Here is a 19,900-nt window from a genome sequence, read left to right as displayed (position 1 = left end):
CAGAGACCAATGTTTGGCTAAGGTTAAAACGTTCACTTGTAAGTAAATTAGTAAGTTTATTTTAAATAATTTTTGTACAAGTCAAGATCAAACGACGTAAGTAAAAATTGTTTTCAAAATAATAATTATTTTTAACAAAATGAGCGTCCAAACGTGGGTAGAAGTTATTTCTTGTAAATTATACTAGCGAGTCCCACTCCATGCCGACATTTAGTAGGTCCCACTTAATTGCATAAATGAATTCTCTCGGAAATGATTGTGCCCTGACAGGAACGAGTCAGTTAAAATTGAGAAGACATCATTATATGACAGAATAAATTCCATCGATCCATTCTTGTAATTTATCTCAATATTCACTTCATAAATCCAAAATCTCAGGTCCCAGCTCATGAACTATTTTGTTTATTGTTATTTTGGGTTCCATTTATTTGAATAGTGTAAACAAGAAAGAGAAGTGAATTTTTGTCTTTCTTTCTTGTTTAATGTCAAGAAAATTTTAAATGGAGTTAGGGCCCTTTAATTCTGATTCAAAATCAGAACCAGACAGTTCATCACTGCCATGGCAAGACATGTTCCGATCTGCATCCAGTAGGAAACCGGAAACTAACGACGCGCCTCCTCCAAAACCCCACGCGCCACCACCACAAGATGGAGCCAATTCTCTCTCCTATGATCCTCAGGTACGTCTTGCCCTCTACATAGCCATGGCCCACGCAGGCCTTGCCTTTACAGTATTTGTTCTCTATGGAGTCTGCAAACTTCTTGAGGATTTTTTGAGGCCAATTTTATGGGCTGTGATCTGTTCAATCCCATTAAGAGGCATTCAACAGACCCTCGTTGGATTTTGGTCCAAGCCACTAAGGTTAGGGCTCACAGAGACCACATTGGCTGTCCCTGTGGCTATATTCAGAATCTTTGTTGGGACTCTTGTAGAGATTAAAGAAATGATGCTTCGGATTGTTCTTAGAAAGAAGAAATCCAATATTACGAGGAGGGAAAAGAGTGGGTTTTACAAGTTGTTGAGGTGGCTTGTATCCTTTTGGGTATTTGTGATGGTTTATGAACATATTGGTAGTTTTGGATCTATTTCACTTCTTGCATTAGGGTTCATGTTTACAGCTGCTGGGGTGGAGTCAACAATGAGTACAGTTACGTCGTTGAGGAGTCAAAGCTTTCGCCGGCTCCGGGTGAGTGCATTTTTCACTAGAGGAATATTGAAAAGACTGAAGACTATAGTTGCTATAGGGTTGATTGTAGGAATTAGTGTGGGATCCTTGGCTGGCATGATTTTCTTTGCGTACAAAATTGGCGTGGAAGGAAAAGATGCCGTGTATGCGCTTAAATCTCATGTCGAAGAGAGTAATTATGCTGAGAAGATAGGATTTAGGAAATGGATGAATGAAAATGATGTGCCTGGAATGGTGGATACGTACTCGACTAAATTTTATGAAACTGTATCTGATCAGATTGATAGTTTAGCGATGCAATACAACATGACTGAGTTTGTTACGGGGATCAAACATTTTATGATAACCACCCCATCATCAAACTCCTCAGGTAAGTCTACGGCGCTGATGAACCCTTCTCTGTACACTCAGAAATTTTTAACCTTGAAAAGGAGGGTCAGGGAGCGCGAGTGGGGGCAAATATACACAGAAGTGGATGGAATTTTCAGAGAGCTTCTGATTACTAGAGAGGATTTGGTTGAGAAGGCTAAAGGGTTTGCCATTCAAGGAATGAATGTGATGCAGGGTGTATTAGTTAGCAGTACATCTGTTCTTGCTGGCAGTGCAAAGCTCATGTTCTTGATCATGAATTCCATTGTCTCTGGAGCTGCCGAATTATTCAATTTTCTTTCACAGACGATGGTTTTCTTTTGGGTTTTGTATTATCTAATCACGTCAGATTCTGGTGGTGTTACAGAACAGGTGATGTGTATGCTGCCCATGTCACAGTCTGCAAGGACTCGATGTGTTGAGGTTCTCGACAAAGCTATTTCCGGTGTTCTTTTAGCAAATGTCGAGATTGCTTTCGTTCATGGATGTCTGACCTGGCTGCTATTTAGACTATTCTCAATACACTTCTTGTTCATGTCGACTGTTCTTGCATTTATTAGCTCTGTTTTGCCATTATTTCCTCCTTGGATTTCAACAATTCCAGCTGCTCTGCAACTGGTTTTGGAAGGGAGATATATATTGGCCATCTTCTTATTTGTTATTCATCTGGTGCTTTTGGATTATGGAACTACTGAAATTCAAGAGGATATTCCTGGCTACAGCGCTTATCTTACTGGTCTCAGCATCATTGGTGGCATGACATTGTTCCCGTCTGCATTGGAGGTAAGTACGAAGTTATCCTGACAGTTGACCTTATTATTCTGCCTGTCACTTATTTCTCTATTATGTCTAAAGACATTTTATGTTTTAATATTCCGTCTTTGTTTGTACAGAATTTCTTAGAAAAAATGCTAGGGTCTTTTAGACTGCAATTACCTGCACATTTTCACTTGATTTTTTATCTAACAAGGTCCATGAAAAAATGTAAATACTTCACTAGCTAGCCTTCATTGCAAAAAGGTCTATCAACTTTTTAGCTGAAAAAGCATTATATTCTTTATCTTGATATGTTAAACAGCAAAAAGTTCAGAAAGCCTTTTCACATTGTTTCTCTATTAGTCCATAATAGTTGCGAAACTGCCTGCATGTGCACAAAATTTATTTCCGAGGTGAAATTAGAAGCCTTCTTAGCGCAGCAGCGTTTTCTTCCCTACCAAAGCCTATTTCCACAGCTAAGAGAAGATACTTGAAGAACTAGTTTTACCTTTTAAAAAAGCTTGTTTGATAGGGAGCACCGGAAAGTATTGAGGAAGAAAACAAGTCAAAATCTCGTTTATTATACCGTCTAGTTCTAACATGCACTAGACATGTAAATGGGTCCAATAGATAACAATTGACACATAATGTTGGTATTTCATAGATTTATAACCTCGACCACTTTCTTATTTCGCAATTTTGCATCATCCATTGTTAATAAACTTATATGGTTGAATTGAAAATTTGGTTTCAATGTGGGTTGTCACTGGGCAGGGAGCAATAATGGGGCCACTGATAACTACTGTTGTAATAGCTCTCAAGGATTTGTACGTAGAGTTTGTGTTGGGACAACCAAAGGAGAAAAGTAATTAGGATGATATTGTTCTGAAAACTTTAAGGAGGAGATTTGATCCCGCGCTTGAGCTGATTTGTTTGAAGATTGCTGCTGTAATCATCTCGGTTTTCCGTTTTTTCAGCATGGCTTGTTCCAGTGAAATTTTGTGTTCGTGTCGTGTCCCTTTCATCCCTCTGTGTAAGTATTCGTTCGGTTTTTTTATAGAGAAGTGTAGGAGGATTGTGCATTAATGGCTGTAAAGAAAAAGAGAGAAGTTGTTTAATTCCATTGTTACATTATCAAATCAAACTTGCAGCTGCAAATTATGAAATTATTTAAATTTATGTTTACACAGATGGCCAATTATGGTTTAAGATTCGTCTGAACTTTTGTATGCAAGCAATCATATGCGATAATGTTCATGTTCGGTCCAGCACCCAAGTATCAAATGAAAAAATAAATAAATTGTGTGAATTAACCATAAGCAAATTGCAGAAGTTACCGGTTGAACGCTTTCTATAAACGAAAGCGATGAATCATGTATAGAATAAAGTTAGAAATCAAAGTAGATAAAGATTTGTAGAGGAAAACTACGGGTAGAACTGTCTTATATGTCAAGTCCATTTAGCTCCTGTGTTTGATGACCGTTATTTTGAAAAAATAGAGTTTTAAATATTAATTTTTTGAATAACGTGTGGTTAAAAAGTAAGAAAATATTTTGAGTTTACGTACAAAATGTTTTAAATCCTGTTTGATGGCTATTATTGAGAGATAAATGATGTTTTAAATTGTGATTTTTGGAGAATGTGTTGTCAAAAAGTTGAGATTTACGTGCGAAATATTTTATTGTTTGAATGTATAGTTGAAAATGAGTATGAAAATTAAAAACTTTTGTTTTAAAGAGAGACAAACAAGAACTTATTGTGTATGCGCGCTGAAAATGAGTATAAGAATTAAAGATTTTTGTTTTAAAAGGAAACATACTGGGCATAATTGATTACATATGTTCTTGTTTTTATTTTTTTATTTTATTACTTTTTCAACTCATCAACTTAAATGATGACGTTTTTCTATAATAAATGAATTAACTCCAAATAAATCTCTAAAGTAAAATGATAATTATAATTATAGTTTTATCACTAGTTAGAGAAAAAGAAAAGAAAAGAAAAAATAATAGTGGCACATGCAAACCTTAATAAATCTAATATTATAAAAATTATTCTCGTGATTTTGGTTTGAGAAATGCTATGTAGCTCCACTAGAAGTATAACCTTAGTATATGTACAATTAAATGAGTAATTTAATTTCACCTTTACTTAACCTATGACCTAAAGCCACATAAATTGAGATTTTAACACTGATGACACTAAATAATATTATTCTTTTGATTTTGTTGACTAGTAAGAACAAAAGGAGCTATTTTAGCAGAATTAGTCCCCCGTTTGTCTCCATTTAAAACAAAATTCTTTAATTTTCATACTCATTTTCAGATACAAATTGTCACAATAAAATATTTTGTACGTAAACCTAATTTTATATTTTTTTTAACCACACATTCTCTAAAAAATCATTACTCAAAACATAATTTATTTATTTTTTCAATAATAGCATTAAACAATACTTAGAGGGTATTTGACACCCATTTTTAAGGAAGAATAAATTTTAGAATATTAGATTGATGGAGAATGTGTGGATGAAAAGTTTTTTTTTATTTACGTGTAATATTATTTTAATAAAAAATGTTTAATTGAAATGAAGAGAGAAAAATGGGAATTAAACGGGCTTTAATAAGTTGTTTTATCTAGGCCCGGACATGATTTAATAAGGATGGCAGTGCATCGGGTTTGGGGCAGGGAGCCCAAACCTCGCCCTGCCTTTGCTTAGTGCTCGGTCCTTTAACTCAGATGCTCGGCTCCGGCTCGTGGAAAACGAGCCGAGCTCGAGCTCGAGCTCGGCTCTTTGTTCGGGGTGGAGCTCATGAGCTTACGAGTCACAAGCTCGCGGGCCAAGCTGAGCCAAGCCCACGAGCCGCTCGTGAGCTCGTGATTTTTTTTAATTTTTTTGTAAATTTGCACATTTTGAACTTTTTTTTAAAAAAATTTCATATTTTCTGATGAGCCCACGAGCGGAGCCGAGCAGGCTCAGCTCCGGCTCGTCAGTCAACGAGCCGCTCGACCCGTTTGACATCGCTACCTTTGCTGCCCCCTCCTTTTTTTTTTTTTAACATTTTAAAAATTTCAAGTTATGCTACTATTAGAAAATAAAATACAAATTCAAAATGAGTTTTTAGTGGGTGAATTTTTCAAAAATAAAATTATTTTTAATTTTTTTCTCTTCACAGAGCGGTGAGTTACGCTTCGTCGGTACGAATTTTTTTTGCCTCATTTAGAGCAGGGTGGATTTTTTTGCCATCATTATGATCCAATTTAAAAATATACAAATAACAAGTTCTTTAGAAAGATCAATTCACCAATGTATACAAATTAAAAAAATAATAATAATAATAATAATAACACTGAACTATCGGTAATTCCATTCCATTTATTCCTTAGCTTTCAAACCTTCAAATCTATATATATATATATATATATATATATTGATATATTGGAAGTTATTGAAATAAAAAAATGTAAGTATTGCTAGTATTTACCAGTTAATCACTTAATTAGTTAATAGGCAAATTTAGAAAAGAAAAATTAAAATAATTCGCTGAATTTACTAGACCACTCAATTCGGGTCCAGTCCCATTCAATTCGATTCGAAAATTTTGCCCAACTTAAATTTTAACTTTATTGAAGATTTGATTATATTCATGTCATATCATTCTATAAATATATAATATCTTATTTATATTAAGTCCTTGTTTGAGTCTCATTTTTTCAAAATTCATTTTCAACTACACATTTTTCAATAAAATAATATTATACGCAAGCCTAAAACTTTTCCTTAATTTTTAATCACACATTCTCCAACAATCTACTATTCAAAATGTATTCTTTCCCTCAAAATGGGGTTCAAATAAGAACTAAAGATTTTAATTTTATTCATTGGTATATTTATATTCTTAACATTTTTTTTATCGTACTCTTATTTTTTAATCGTGAGTATATTGATTTGATGTTGTTTATATGACTACTTGGATTATTACTTGAGGAATTAACCCTTTTGTCTCACTTGAAGCTTGAATACTGACATTACAATCTTTATTTATGTCTCCTAGTTTCTATATAATCTTGTGTTATGTCGGGAGCAGTCTTCTGATCCTAAGGCAGGTGATAGAACTACACAACAACTTGTGGTGTTAGGAAACTTTAATAGTGTTCAATTATGGTTAATGCCCGACAACTTTCTATTATGGTCATTCATTCGTATCGTACGAGGCACACATGAGCTTGTTATCTTGATATATATTATTGAGCGCTCGGAATAAAAATAGAAGTAGCAAGGGTCGACACTTGTGCTTATTCATTTTTGTAAGATACTAGAGTCTCTGATTGGTAAGGATTAAAATTTAAATTTTAATCCAAATCAAAGTCAAAGTCAACAATGAATTTTAATTACACATTTCATGGGATTCACAACTTTCGACTATACATTTTATTAACTTTTATCGAAACTTACTAATAATCTGCTTTTGATATCTATGAAACGGGGCTATATATTATTCAGTGGATTTGGTTATTTCCTATATATATATATATAGTAATTTTAAATTTAGAGACTAAAATTTTTTACGCTCTAAAAATACTATTTATTTTGACTTTTCATTTTTCTTCTGTCGAAAATATGCCCCCGTTTGGTAGGGATTTTTTGCCCCAAAAAATTGATTTTTTGACCGTTATTTTACTATTCAAGCCGTAATTTTTGACTTCTTCTCTCATATGTGGACCTCACTTTTCTTCTAACGGTCAAAAAATCAATTCTCAAAATCCCTACCAAACGGGCCCTATATTTATTCATCCCTTGACTAATGGCCAATGGGCTTCATCGGGCATGGGAAAGGGTCCATGTGGGCCAACAGGGAAGGTTCATGGACCTCAGATTGCTGACCCAACAAAATCTAGTTAACATAATTGGACTGCACTGTTCTTGTATAGATATAGAAAAGATAAATTCACATAAACAGCACTGAGTGAAGGAAAGAAATATTTATTGGCAGACCAAAGTACCATTTGACACCAATCAATAATATAGCTCCAGTTGTTTTTTCATTATTTCTCCATTAAAATGAAAAATATGATCGTTATCTATCACATCAAATCATTAAATTTGAATTTTTATATTTTATATGGGACCCATAACGACTATATTTTTCATTCACATTCTTATAAAAATAAGAAACAAACGAGGCCATAGACATCAGTTAATATTTAAAACATAAAAAATAAAATAAAAATTGAAAACTCCATAAGAAACAAAATAGATGCACATCAAAGGTGCCAAAATCAACCATTTATAAGGTATCAAAAAACAATGGAAATAAAAGATTAACCCATCCATATATAAGACTTTCAAATTACTCAAACTTTATTTTTAACCACAAATTTTATCCAATCTTTAATGCCACATTTCATGGGACCCATTAGTTTATAATCTCAATATAATTTTATTTTTAATTATCAAAGTAGGGTCAAAAATTTACCAAGAGTTGAGATTCTAGTTAAATATTAGCAACAAAATATGTATTAGAGGTTGAAATTCTCAACCTAATCAAGAAAACTGAAAAAGGAATTGTTGTTCCCGTACTTAAAATCTATTCATAAAATAGAAGGAAAAAAAAACCATTTACACCATGGTGTACAGTCTCCTCATGTAGATAAAATATTTGTGGGCCCCCTCATTGTGAGGAAGATGTAAAGGTGTATAGCTTTTAAAGTTGTATATCAAGCAAAGTTACTATAAATAAGAAAACCCGAATTTATTGGATAGGTAAGTAGAAGTGCAACGTGCATATTAACTTGTGTACTCAAAGTTCATAGTTTTTTTCCCATGTAATGCAAATAAGATACTTCCCTAGAAGTAGGCCCAAAGATGACATGTAGCGTGCCTATAAGGATTTTTAACTGTTTTAATGAAAACAAGTTTTACGATCGTTTGGACACTTAGTAAGTTAAAATAATTTGGCTGCAGTTGGTTTGGCATTTTCGGACCGTTTTCAGTTTTCCGTTTTCGAAAACGCAGAAAAACGCGTTTGGTCCATCGTTTTCGAAAATGCGTTTTGGAAAACAAGTTAAAATTTATAACTGAAAATGCAAAACGACTTTTTATCTTTTTGAGCGTTTTCAGTTATAAATTTTCAAAACGCGAAAAACGTCCAAAACGCACCGTTTTCGAGGAAGACTAAAAATCGTTTTGAAACCGAAAACGGAAAATGGAAAACTAAACTGCAACCTTAGGCCGTGGTTGGTTTGCCATTTTCGACTTATTTTCCATTTTCCGTTTTCGAAAACGGGTTTAATCCGTCGTTTTTGAAAATGCATTTTCGAAAACGAGTTAAAATTTATAACTGAAAATACAAAACGACTTTTTATCGTTTTCAGCATTTTCAGTTACAAATGTCAAAAATGTTCAAAAGGCGGAAAACGGGCCGTTTTCGGGGAAAACTAAAAATCGTTTTGAAAATGAAAATGGAAAATGAAAATGTAAACCAACCACTACCTTATTATTTTGAAAACAACTTTTATTACATTGTTTGATCTTGATTTATATGAAAATTATTTTTAAAAAACTTATTTACTTATAAGTAAACCGTTTGACCTTGGCCAAACACGATCCCGGTGACTACTTCTCTACCACGTGATTAATCTATGTTATGTTCAAATCCAAGTGGCTGAAAATAACATCGTATAAAATTTTGTATAGACACTATTCCTTTCATTTTTATTACACGTGGCAGTGGGTTCTACTGAAATACAATACGAGGCTAACTCGAGGGTGGGTCCACGGATTTGTTGGCCAACCATTCTGGACCCGCCAGAATTCGAAATCTTTTTCAATATTTCTTTCCAAATAAATGTTATAATATTATTTCTTAATTTAAATTATAGCATGATTAACTCAACAATAACGTTACAAAAATAATAATATCTTTGATTTAGTTCCATATTAACAAGGATGATGCTTGATTTGTTGAAAGTTATACTCTAGTCTCTCAAATTTTAGATGAGATGATACGAAATCTTGATTTTAAATATTTTTACACCTTAAATTATGAAAAGTTACACAAATGGGAATTTGGCAAGTACTTGAGAGTCACGTTGAAAATGAATTTATATAAATAAATGTATCCGTCCCCTGTTCGACAAGGCGAGTCGACATGTTTGAGGAAGCAGCAAGAGGCAACAGAGCTTTCAGCTTTGCTTACTGAATAATTAAAGCCCCCCCGCCCTGTGAAAGTTAGGCCAACGGTTATGGTTATATCTTCCAATTCACTTGGATTAAAAGCAAAACTCTGAGATTTTTGGTCACCATCTCATCTGCTTTACTGCTTTTGTTAGTTGTACCTTTCACCCTTCTTCTTTTGCTTCATAATCTTTTCATTCGCAACTCGAATCCATTCATTTCCTTGCACTCTTTGTGTCCCTTTGAATCTTAAATTAAGAATCCAGGATTAACGTCGATGAGTATTAGGTATTTCTTGATGACACCAGATCAGTTATGCAACTCTAGCAGTGTAGCCTCTTTTTCACCAGTTTTGCCACGGGAGGCTGTAGAAAACAGAGATATATCAGCAAATAATTTGAGAAATAGGGCTGCCCCTTTTGCTGATTTCTTGATAAGATTAGCCATGAGAATATCAAGATCAAGGTGTTACAGTTTCTTGAGAAGAGTTTTTCATTACCAAAATGGATCAAGATTGGATCTCAGTTCGAATCCATTCAATTCTCGGACTTGGATGTTGATAGAATTTCTTGCTTTAACTTTTCAAATTACTCTCATTACATATACTCTGAGCATCTCCAAAGATGAGAAGCCGGTTTGGCCCATGAGATTATGGGTTTCCGGGTATGCTTTTGGGTGTTTTCTTAGCCTTATTCTCCTCAACTGGCGCTATCTCTTCTTCTACGTAACTCAAAGAAACAACGATCCCAGTTTTTCTGATATTGAACAGCAAAGAAATGTTCAAGAATCAAGGTAAAGTAACAACTTTTTAATGTAAATTTGTTTGTAAACATAGTATCATTACTGATATGAGGTTACCATAATTAGAAGTTTGCAGAACATGGATAAATGCAGGACATGGCTTGAGCTTTTATTTGCAATATGGTTTGTGATGGGGAATGTATGGGTGTTCGACTCCCGGTTCGGGCTGTTTCGACAAGCTCCTAAACTTAATGTCCTCTGCATTTCCCTGCTTTCTTGGAATGCTTTCAGCTATTCATTTCCATTCTTACTTTTTGTATTACTTTGCTGCTGTGTGCCCATGCTCAGCAGCTTCCTAGGTTATAACATGAACATGGCATCCCATGATAGAGGGGCAACTGATGAACAACTTGCCAAATTACCAGCCTGGAAATATAAGGATATTGGCAACAGTTTCGATCTTGGGAATTCGACAAAAGACGATGAAAATACAGTACGTTACCTTACTTGGTTATCGAAATAGTATTTCATCAGAAAAAATGTGGATAAATCAATCTCTTGTACATGTTTGGTATGTAATATTGTACATTAGGCTCGATAGTTTGTTTCTTAATGTTGTCATGTCGGTGTTTGATAAAGTTGTCAATAACTATCCTATCTTTTCATAGAAGGTTAAAAATTTCATATTTTCGAAAATCTCTCTTTCTATAAAACTAGACGTGTCAGTAATGAACTAATTTTTTTTTTTTAATATGCGAGATTTTAGCAACTTGGAAAAAAAAAAACACAGAGGTTTTAGCGTTTAAACCAATTGATTATTTGGTAAGGAATAAGGAGCTAATGATTTTTCTATGTTTTAACAGGAATGCTGCATCTGTTTGGCCAAGTACAGAGTCAAGGATGAGATTAGGCAGTTGCCATGTACTCATATATTTCATTTAAAGTGTGTGGATCAATGGCTCAAGATTATCTCTTGCTGTCCTCTTTGTAAACATGGACTAGAGAAATAACCCACAACGAAAAAACGAAAAATAGCAACAAAAATCTGTTCTTGAAGATATATATTTACCATCGTATGAATTTCACATGGTTTCTAGGCGAGTGAATTTCTTGTACATCGTAGCTCACCTTGTACCCAAAATTTATTTGCGACGGTCTCAAGGCAAGAGAGAAATATGTTTATGTAAATAAAAGGGTTCTACTTGAGAAGAAAAAAGTTCTTATTTTTTTTATTTTTTCACAATAAGAAATTCATCATGCCTATCCTGTATGTTTTTTCCTTCTCCAGAAGTTGATATGTGCTTAATGGAAAGGAACATATTGTGACTTCTACTTGGTAGATCTATTCTGCACCTCAAATACCTTTCGTATATTGCATGACTTCCGACTCTCTAGCTCGACCTTCTGATAGTTCAATCAGGGTATTCTAACTCGATAACGCAAATTGGTGTACCTTGTAACGACGTGAGCTTAGTAAAACTCCCAAGTGTTCAGTTCAGTGTTGGATCTCTAGCTCGGATTTTAACTCGGTCGTGTGTGTTCAGTATCTCGGGATAACTTGCTTTGTCACACAGTTAAGAGTTTCCATAATGGACTTTATACAACTTAAAAGGGGATTAGAATGCAAGTTTGGAAAGTGATCATAATTTGAGTACTACGTAACATGAAAAATAGCATTAGCATCCACATTTCTTCAGAATTGGGGATAAAAAGTATTTTTGACCAAAAGTAATTATAAAAAAAATTCACTTTGCAAACATGATATTTTACTAGAAGACTACCAGGACAGAGATGAATGATTAGAAACTTCAATATATTGGAAGCTAAAATCAATTACATTATAGCAAAACTAGAAATTGATTTGGACAGAGGTCCAGCCTAATCTGCTGGCCTAATCCAGGTTGTTTCCGACGTCAATGTGTTTCCATAATAGACCTGCTTCGAAGAGTCATCCCAGTAAACCTGAATACAGGGAAAATGGAAGGGCAGAAAGGGCAAGAAAGCAATGTGAATATAATGGACGTACAAAAGATGATATATAATACACATCACGTGCACATTTTGAGATTTTTCTGAAAAAATTCTGCCAATAGCTCATTGTTCCCTGAGGAAACAAGGGGTACCTGCCATCCAGCTGGAAGACCTCCTGAAAGTGAAGCTAAATCAGGTTGCTGATTCCCTTCCGTTGCAACATCTGATTCACTCTTTTCAGTCTCATTCATCTTTTGGGATCTCCTGCGTTTCACTCGTTCTCGCCTGTCATAAAGAAACGTCAAATAAAACGACATGAATAGGTCAGCGATGAAAAAGTTGTCAGGACCAGGTATCTAACAATTTGAATCACTCAGTCTAAATACTAAGGCTGTGGTTGGGTTGGCATTTTCAAGCCATTTTCCGTTTTCCGTTTTCCGTTTTCCGTTTTCGAAAACACGGAAAACGCGTTTGGTCTGTCGTTTTCGAAAATGCATTTTCGAAAACGAGTTAAAATTTATAACTGAAAACGAAAAACGACTTTTTATCATTTTGAGCGTTTTCAGTTATAAATTCCCAAAACGCGGAAAAAACCCAAAACGCGCCGTTTTCGGGGAAAACTAAAAATCGTTTTGAAACCGAAAATGGAAAATGAAAAACTAAACCAACCGCAACCTAATATTTCCTAAACTTTCATATACTAGTGTGATATCCAGAAAGTCCAAAGAAACAGCGGTCGTTTTAACAATCATTCAAGGACTACAGAGCATATCAAAGAATCATTTTATTTGACCTTGTATAATTGGTTTAATGCTGCGGCTACTACTCGTATAAATGGGTTGCCCAACTTTATATGGTTTCTTTCTTGTATAAATTGATAATACACTTCCTGTGTATTGTCCGTGATTAATAAAATATTTGATTACTTAAAAAAAGAAAAGAAAAAAAAAGGATAATATCCAGAAGGTCCAGGCTCCATACCAATCACCCCCCAGTGGCTGAAAATTAGCATTATCTTTAGCCTCTCCACTGGCAATCTGCTGTGCTCGCCATTCCTGCAATTAAACTGAAGTTAAGGAAAAAGATGGAAAAGCATTACTCATCAGTACTGCAAACAGATGCTAATATTTACAAACCTCTATTTCACGCCGTCGTTTCTTCTCTAACATTTCATCGGCATTTTCAGGTTCTTCTTCCTCTTCATGCAACTCTTCTTTTGCAGCATTCCACTAAAGAAACAGAATAAAACATTCAATTTCAAAAGATAAAAATCATGAATCGTGTACAGATTCACACAATGGGTTTAAAGGATTACCTTGTCGACCAAGCTGGAAACCTTTTTATTAGATCTCAACGTGGATACCACAGCAGCAGTCTTTTTTTTAGTACGTGAAACTGAGAACAAGGTGGAAAACATATGTATAAGTTGTCTGCCTCAACAAAAACATTAGTGTTAAATGCAAACTTGCTTGAGTCCTCGTGTACATTGGTTTCAATAATTACCTTTAGATTGTACCTTAGAAGATGTTGCTCCAGCAATAGTAGCAGCAGTAACTGAAGAGGTTGATGAGACAGAGACACTTTTTGTATTTGAAGCAGTTGGTGGAGCTTCAATAGTGTGTTCAGAATCAGGAGCCACTGGCACCTTGACGGTTACCTGGTCAGCATCAAGAACATCAGCTTTTGTCTGTGATAACAAACTGGAACCCGTTTCTGCATGGGCATTGGAGGATCCAGCTGTTTCAGAGCCGAGGCTTTCGAGAATAGTTTCACTATGAGTCCCAGAAGACTCCACAGCTGTGCCACTAACCAACAAAGCAGGATGTACAGTTCCATTTTGAAGGCTGTAATACGAAGCAGGCTCAACAGGGTTGACTACTAAGGGAGCAGCACCATATACATTCGAGACACTGTCATAATACTGTGGTAGATGGGAGACAGCCACCTGACTTCCCTCGGGATTTGTATAGAGACTAGCACCAGCAAGTTCTGTGTTTGTTTGCCCATAGTAGTCGAGACTACTGCCAGGATATGATAGATTGTACTGTCCAGTGTATGTAAAAGGTTGTCCTAACTCTAAGTGAGATGGTGGGGGGACTGAGGTTTCAGGTGGCTCATCAGGTGGCAGGGGAGGAGGCTCGACGTCTGGTGGTGGGGGAGGAAAAGGTTCATCATCAGGTGGCGGGGGAGGAATCCAATCATCTTCAGGTGGAGGAGGTGGAACGCTAAATATTTGCCCTGGCACTGAATGTTCCTGGTCAGCCAGTAGATTATGCAAATTTGCTTGCTCTGATGGGAGGAGAGATTCCGCACCTAATGCATCTTGTATAGATGGATTTGCTGAAGCAACTGTATCTTCAACTTCCATGTCCACATCCATGTCTACTTCCTCCCCAGAATGGAGGACAGTTTTGGGAGTTAATTCACTATGAAGTGCAAATCCATTGATTTCACTTTTTCCTCCAGAATTATTACCTGAATGTGCAGTAAGATGCCCACTTGAGGCAACACTTCCAGCGGTAAAGGCACCATCACCATAAGATTTATAATATGAGTCGTGGGCAGCATATTCAGAATCTTGAGGAACTATGACAGGAAATAATGGCTTCTTTTCACTAGAAACAACTGCATCACCAATGCCTTCAAACGATTGATTTGTGCCCTCAACTTCATTTGTCAGGGAAGAATTATATAGCGTAGCAACATCATCTATAGCAGCTTCAAGTTGCTCTAGCTGACCTTTAGAGTGAAACCAAAAGGGCAGGAGTGATGTACCATGATTTGTTAATGCCTTGATATCAGAAAGCCTAATCTCAACTTCCAATACATATTTTGATATAAGATCACGCGCTTGTAGATGGCAGCTTACACTGTTTGAGAGAAGGATCCGCAATGTGAACAAAACTCATGGGAATAGCAAATAAATAAAAATGCAATAAAATTCATGAAATGCTTTATTATTATTATTATTATTTGAAAGGTAATCATATAATTTTATTAATCAAAGGATAATACATGGGAAGTGTATTGTCAATCTATCATGAAATGCTTTATACATAGTTTATAGCATAGAAAGAGTAAAAAGTAAAGATAATCATTATGGTGATAAAGACAGAAGAAGAATAGGTATGTCTATACCCTTTCGCAGAGTTCAATCGCTCCAACAATCTTTCACAGTGCTTCACCAGCTGAGAAGAAAGGTTGGCTCCAGTTTCACATTCCTCAGAAGGCATTCCATGATTTATTTTGGTACTTGAGGCGATCTCATTGCCCAAAAGATTATTGGCAAGCAATGAAGTTTCATTATTTTGATCAGCATCTTGGTTTCCTTTTTCTTCATCTACAGAATCACCATTACATCCTTCGTCATATCCATGCATTTTTGCCACTTGCTCACTAACATAACCTGTTTTGCAATTGGCGTCAGAGCCACAATTAAGTTGCCCGGTGGTGGAATCGCCATGTTCCATGTCCAAAGGTATACTTGATCCGGATGTGCCCTCTAAACCAATGCATTTTTCTACAGCATCAGCAGTAGCTTTCTCTAAACAACTCATATCAGTTATCTGGGCCAAATCATCAGGTACTTCCCATGAAGTTTCACCGGTTGTAATGTTCCAGTAATAATATTGATTACTCTCTTCATGCAACACGACCTTCCAGCCTGTACTCACATCTCCAACAACTTGCACATCAGACACTCCAGGATATGTGACTTCTTCGGCTGGATTTGTTCCTCTGTCCAAATCACTAGAATCACTTATTATCTCACTCCCTTTCCTGAGTTTCTGCAAAGGATTCTGAGTAGAATCATTATCTATCACAAGAACAGAAGGCTCATTCCCATCTTTGTTTCCAGTATCTCCAATTTCTTTCCCATCAGCAATTTTTGTCTGAGAAAAAGAAAGAACATAATCTTCTGAGAAAAAGAAAGAACATAAATCTAATGCAGCAAGAAAAAGTACATTACTAGACACCTGCTAATGGATCTCATAAGAGAAAACATGGCTGTCGCTAGATTTTGCAACCAATGAGACCACGTCTCAGAAAAGAAATTCATGAAAACTAAAAGCAGAAGAGTGATGATGAGCTAGGATGCAACCAATCTACAGAAAATGGAGTGACAGCAATGCAGAAAGCCTATAGAATCATGATCCGAGTAAAACAGCATTTGAGAAGATGAAATGAGACAGATTAAGAAAATCTAAGAAACAGAAGTCAACAGAAATACATATCAAGTTGTCCCGCTACACACAAAGAGCTGGATTCAACATTGTTTTTGTTCGCTGGCTCAAAAACACAACAGTTGCTATTTAAAACACATAACATTATTCCAGAAAAATTGGTAATACTTATGCAAATCACCTGGCCATCAGTGTCAACAGATGGGTCCTCAGAAACTGCTCGATTTCGTCCTTCATTTGATTCCTCATCCAATTCTTCATCACTATACTGCTCAAGAAGCAGTAGAGGATTACCTGGCTGTTGTCCTGCAAACAAATTCTAGACTATCAAATGCCAATGAAATCAACTTGTAACAACCAACATCTCTTTAACAAAAAATAAAAAACACGTGCAGTTTGGCGAGAAACTACAAAAAGCAGTCAAAAAGTAAAATAAGATAGTCAATTAATCAAATAATAATCAAGATTTATAGTATTCTGCATAACCCATTCTACCTGCAACAGAAATTGAAAACCATCAGTATGTTAAAAAGCAAAAACAAGTCAAGGACATACGAACCAATGGGCAAAAATTCCTTGTTGAGATCCCCAAACTTCCTTTGATGCCAACAAGAAGGGCATGATAGGTTGAAAGTTTACATAATAATTCACTGTGGCAGGGACTGACGTAATCTGATTACCAATTGATTGTCCCCAATATCATTGCCACCCTACAATCTGAAAACAAAATCTTTCGGGGTGCAAATAACATGTCTTGTGCAAAGAAAAGCAATAATTTCCACCAATATTTATGCGGTCACATCATGTCTTCTCTACAAAGAGCAGTCCTTTTTGAAGAAAACTGACGGAACCCACCTGAAGATGATGGTGAATTGGGTAACCCAGCATGATTTTCAGAGTCACCATTCTCTCCAACTTTATCCTCGGCAGAGGAGGCACCCGAATCTCCTAAGAGAGGACAAGAACAGCATACAATGTTCAGACCAAAATGGACATAATTATACAGATAGTGTGCAATTTTCTCACCGAAGGAGAAATATCACTGAAGATGGCAAATATCAGAAAATTGAAGTTTTACCCATCTTAGAACTTAGTGTGCAACATTCAGAAATTAACTCAATGGGAAATCATTGAACAATCCAATTATTAGCAGAATTAAAAAGATTATAAAGTATTAGTTTCCAGAGAAGTTCCACAAAAAACAGTTCCAACGTAATTCACAAGGTACTATCATTTAGTTTTAACTTCAATGAGCAGAATAAAAAGCGGGAAAATCGAAAGCCTGGAGTTCATAATACCAACTTGTTTGCCAATCAAAAATAACTTTATTATATTTAAACTGAATATATTTTCTTACGTGCTACAATATATACGTGCATAATCATATACAAATACTATTTAACCGATAATTACCAGAGGGTTCCGCGAACAGATCCAGTTTAACTCTACGACCAGCGGCACTCATGGCCGCGAGTCTACGCTCCTTCCTCCTCCCCATCGATTATTGATTTGATTTTCAGATATAGATAGGAAAAGATAGGTCTAGTGTACGACAATCTAAGAATCTTTCGAATTATCGAAGCCCTAGAGAGCTCCGGGAAAAACAGGAACCCGATTATGAATTTTCATTTTGGGGCTTCTATATATATAGTGTGGAGGCTGCTAGCAATTAGTTAACGAGTTAGAGGGCCATCCTGGGAGGCCCAATGATCCGAAAATCCATATGAGAAAATTAGTAGAAGGATTAGTCTATACATTTTGCTACTTGTACATAGAAAATATACATGATGATTTACATAATATAATATGGATGGAAATTTTTTTTTATAAAAGTTAATTGTATTTTAAATTGATAAAGTAACATATGATATTATGTAATCCATTATGTAAATCTTTACGTACACGTAGCAAGATCCTTAGTCTATTTGTACACCTTTGATGCATGTAAACAATTATGTACATTAAAAGTGTACATGTAGCATAGCCCTTAGTAGAAACACTTCTTTTATCAACTCATAAATGGAAAATATATCTTGTACATACAATTTACATAATTGGTTACATAATGAAGAAGTGTCAAAATGTAAGTGAAAAAGTTATTTGATTGACGAAATTTTGATCCAATGAAATATTATCACATCATCTATTGGTAAACCATTACGTAAATGGTTATGTATATGTATCAAAACCTCTCATAAATACTATCTTTTCATGTAAAATTATAACTCATCTTCAATCAAATTCCTTTTAACATTCATATGCTTAAATTTTCCATTTAAAGTTTACTGACGAGTAGGCGTACTGTCAATTTATAAATTTAATCAAAATTAAATATTAATTTCAGCAACAGATACATTTTATGGCATCCGCAATTTCATTTATCCCTAATCTTTATAAATGATTGATGAATTTGTCAAATAAAGGCTAAGCGTGTGTTTGTTTCCCATTTCGTGGAAAATAAAATGAGAATTTCGAACGTTATCTTGACAAAGTCGTCTGTCACTGCAAAACCATTTATTGCATTTAATACCCATGTTTCCCCAAATGCCCTCCACCACCAACCCACAGATCTCCTAAATCTCCAGCATCTCTTCCATTGAACCAAGACCTCCACACCACCGAGTACCACAGCAGCCCACTTCGCATACTCGCCGTCGACGACTTCTTGCATATCAGACAAAGCACGTCGCCATACTGTACACAGCGCCCAACCTCCTGCCTTTCGGATTGGTAGATTATTACCAGGGAGCTCTCAAGGACGGGAAGGGCACACCTCCAACAGCGTTTAAGCACAACGCAGGTGATAATCTTGGACTCGTAACCAATTTCCATCGCAACGCAGTAGCAATCGACGATCGTGACAGTCCGATTTTGTTCGCAGATGAGAATAAACCTTTTGGGAATTACTGTTGGAAGAAGGGTGCACAGCATCTCGGCCAATTAAATTCGGTACATCTCATTATTTTGTCCATCAACTTCCGGCTGCCAAGAACGAGAATAAGTTTTCTCGACTTTCAACCGCATCAAAATGTGCCTCGTGAGAACACCCTGTTCCGCTATCTATGGAGCCCTCAAACATACATCACATTTACATTTTCATTCTTTACTTTCCTATTCGAGCTTCATACTTTGTAATTCTGAGTCTTACTTTCCTAGCCAGGTGATGTTCCCCTAGTGAGTTCCTCCATGGCCGCCACAATTGGCCAACAATCGGGGTCAAGAAAGCATACTCGATGGAATCCAGTGGAAAGGCAGACTTTATTGTAGCCTGCGAGACTGCCATTGCCGAAGGACATTGCGTTGGGCAATGTTTCACAAAACACGACTAGGAACGTGTGGTGGCGCTATTCAACTTGGTGTCCGGGCATAGCTGGACTAAACAACAACTCTGCAACCATTAGGACGCGATGCGTCGAGAGCATAGACGTCTGTCGGAGCCGCTTAATAGAAGCAAGGTTGCATACGACGATTCGACTGGCAAAATTGTTGCCTCCGAGGTGTGGTGGTCACGAAAA

The 19,900-nt window shown here is 35.9% G+C and overlaps 3 protein-coding genes across 7 annotated transcripts; 2 read left to right on the top strand and 1 right to left on the bottom strand.

Annotated features, from left to right (window-relative positions):
- Window positions 1–268: 268 nt before the first annotated feature.
- Window positions 269–3,525, top strand: LOC111395815. Its single transcript, XM_023021980.1, has 2 exons — window positions 269–2,339; window positions 3,087–3,525. The coding sequence occupies exons 1-2, from the start codon at window positions 501–503 to the stop codon at window positions 3,183–3,185; spliced, it is 1,938 nt and encodes a 645-aa protein (XP_022877748.1). The 5' UTR covers window positions 269–500; the 3' UTR covers window positions 3,186–3,525.
- A 5,863-nt stretch (window positions 3,526–9,388) lies between these two features.
- LOC111395814 (E3 ubiquitin-protein ligase At1g63170-like) lies at window positions 9,389–11,562 on the top strand. 4 transcript variants are annotated; one of them, XM_023021976.1, is made up of 3 exons: window positions 9,389–10,281; window positions 10,360–10,723; window positions 11,094–11,562. In XM_023021976.1, the coding sequence occupies exons 1-3, from the start codon at window positions 9,767–9,769 to the stop codon at window positions 11,238–11,240; spliced, it is 1,026 nt and encodes a 341-aa protein (XP_022877744.1). In that variant the 5' UTR covers window positions 9,389–9,766; the 3' UTR covers window positions 11,241–11,562. The 4 variants fall into 4 exon arrangements, with proteins under 4 accessions (XP_022877744.1, XP_022877745.1, XP_022877747.1 ...); XM_023021977.1 differs by having other exon boundaries at window positions 9,390–10,281; window positions 10,579–10,723; XM_023021979.1 differs by having other exon boundaries at window positions 9,391–10,281; window positions 10,582–10,723.
- Window positions 11,563–11,929: 367 nt separating this feature from the next.
- Window positions 11,930–18,010, bottom strand: LOC111395813. Of its 2 annotated transcripts, none has more exons than XR_002702873.1 (10): window positions 17,799–18,010; window positions 17,241–17,333; window positions 16,567–16,691; window positions 15,340–16,094; window positions 13,718–15,071; window positions 13,517–13,596; window positions 13,338–13,430; window positions 13,183–13,256; window positions 12,354–12,486; window positions 11,930–12,192 (listed from the first exon to the last, which is right to left on the bottom strand). XR_002702873.1 is itself a non-coding variant. In XM_023021974.1 (10 exons), the coding sequence occupies exons 1-10, from the start codon at window positions 17,881–17,883 to the stop codon at window positions 12,109–12,111; spliced, it is 2,889 nt and encodes a 962-aa protein (XP_022877742.1). In that variant the 5' UTR covers window positions 17,884–18,009; the 3' UTR covers window positions 11,930–12,108. The 2 variants fall into 2 exon arrangements, 1 of the variants encoding a protein (XP_022877742.1); XM_023021974.1 differs by having other exon boundaries at window positions 13,705–15,071; window positions 17,799–18,009.
- Window positions 18,011–19,900: the final 1,890 nt, after the last annotated feature.

Source organism: Olea europaea, chromosome 6 (assembly GCF_002742605.1).
Source record: "Olea europaea var. sylvestris chromosome 6, O_europaea_v1, whole genome shotgun sequence".
Lineage (NCBI taxonomy): Eukaryota > Viridiplantae > Streptophyta > Magnoliopsida > Lamiales > Oleaceae > Olea > Olea europaea.
This window is presented reverse-complemented; position numbering and strand designations above follow the sequence as displayed.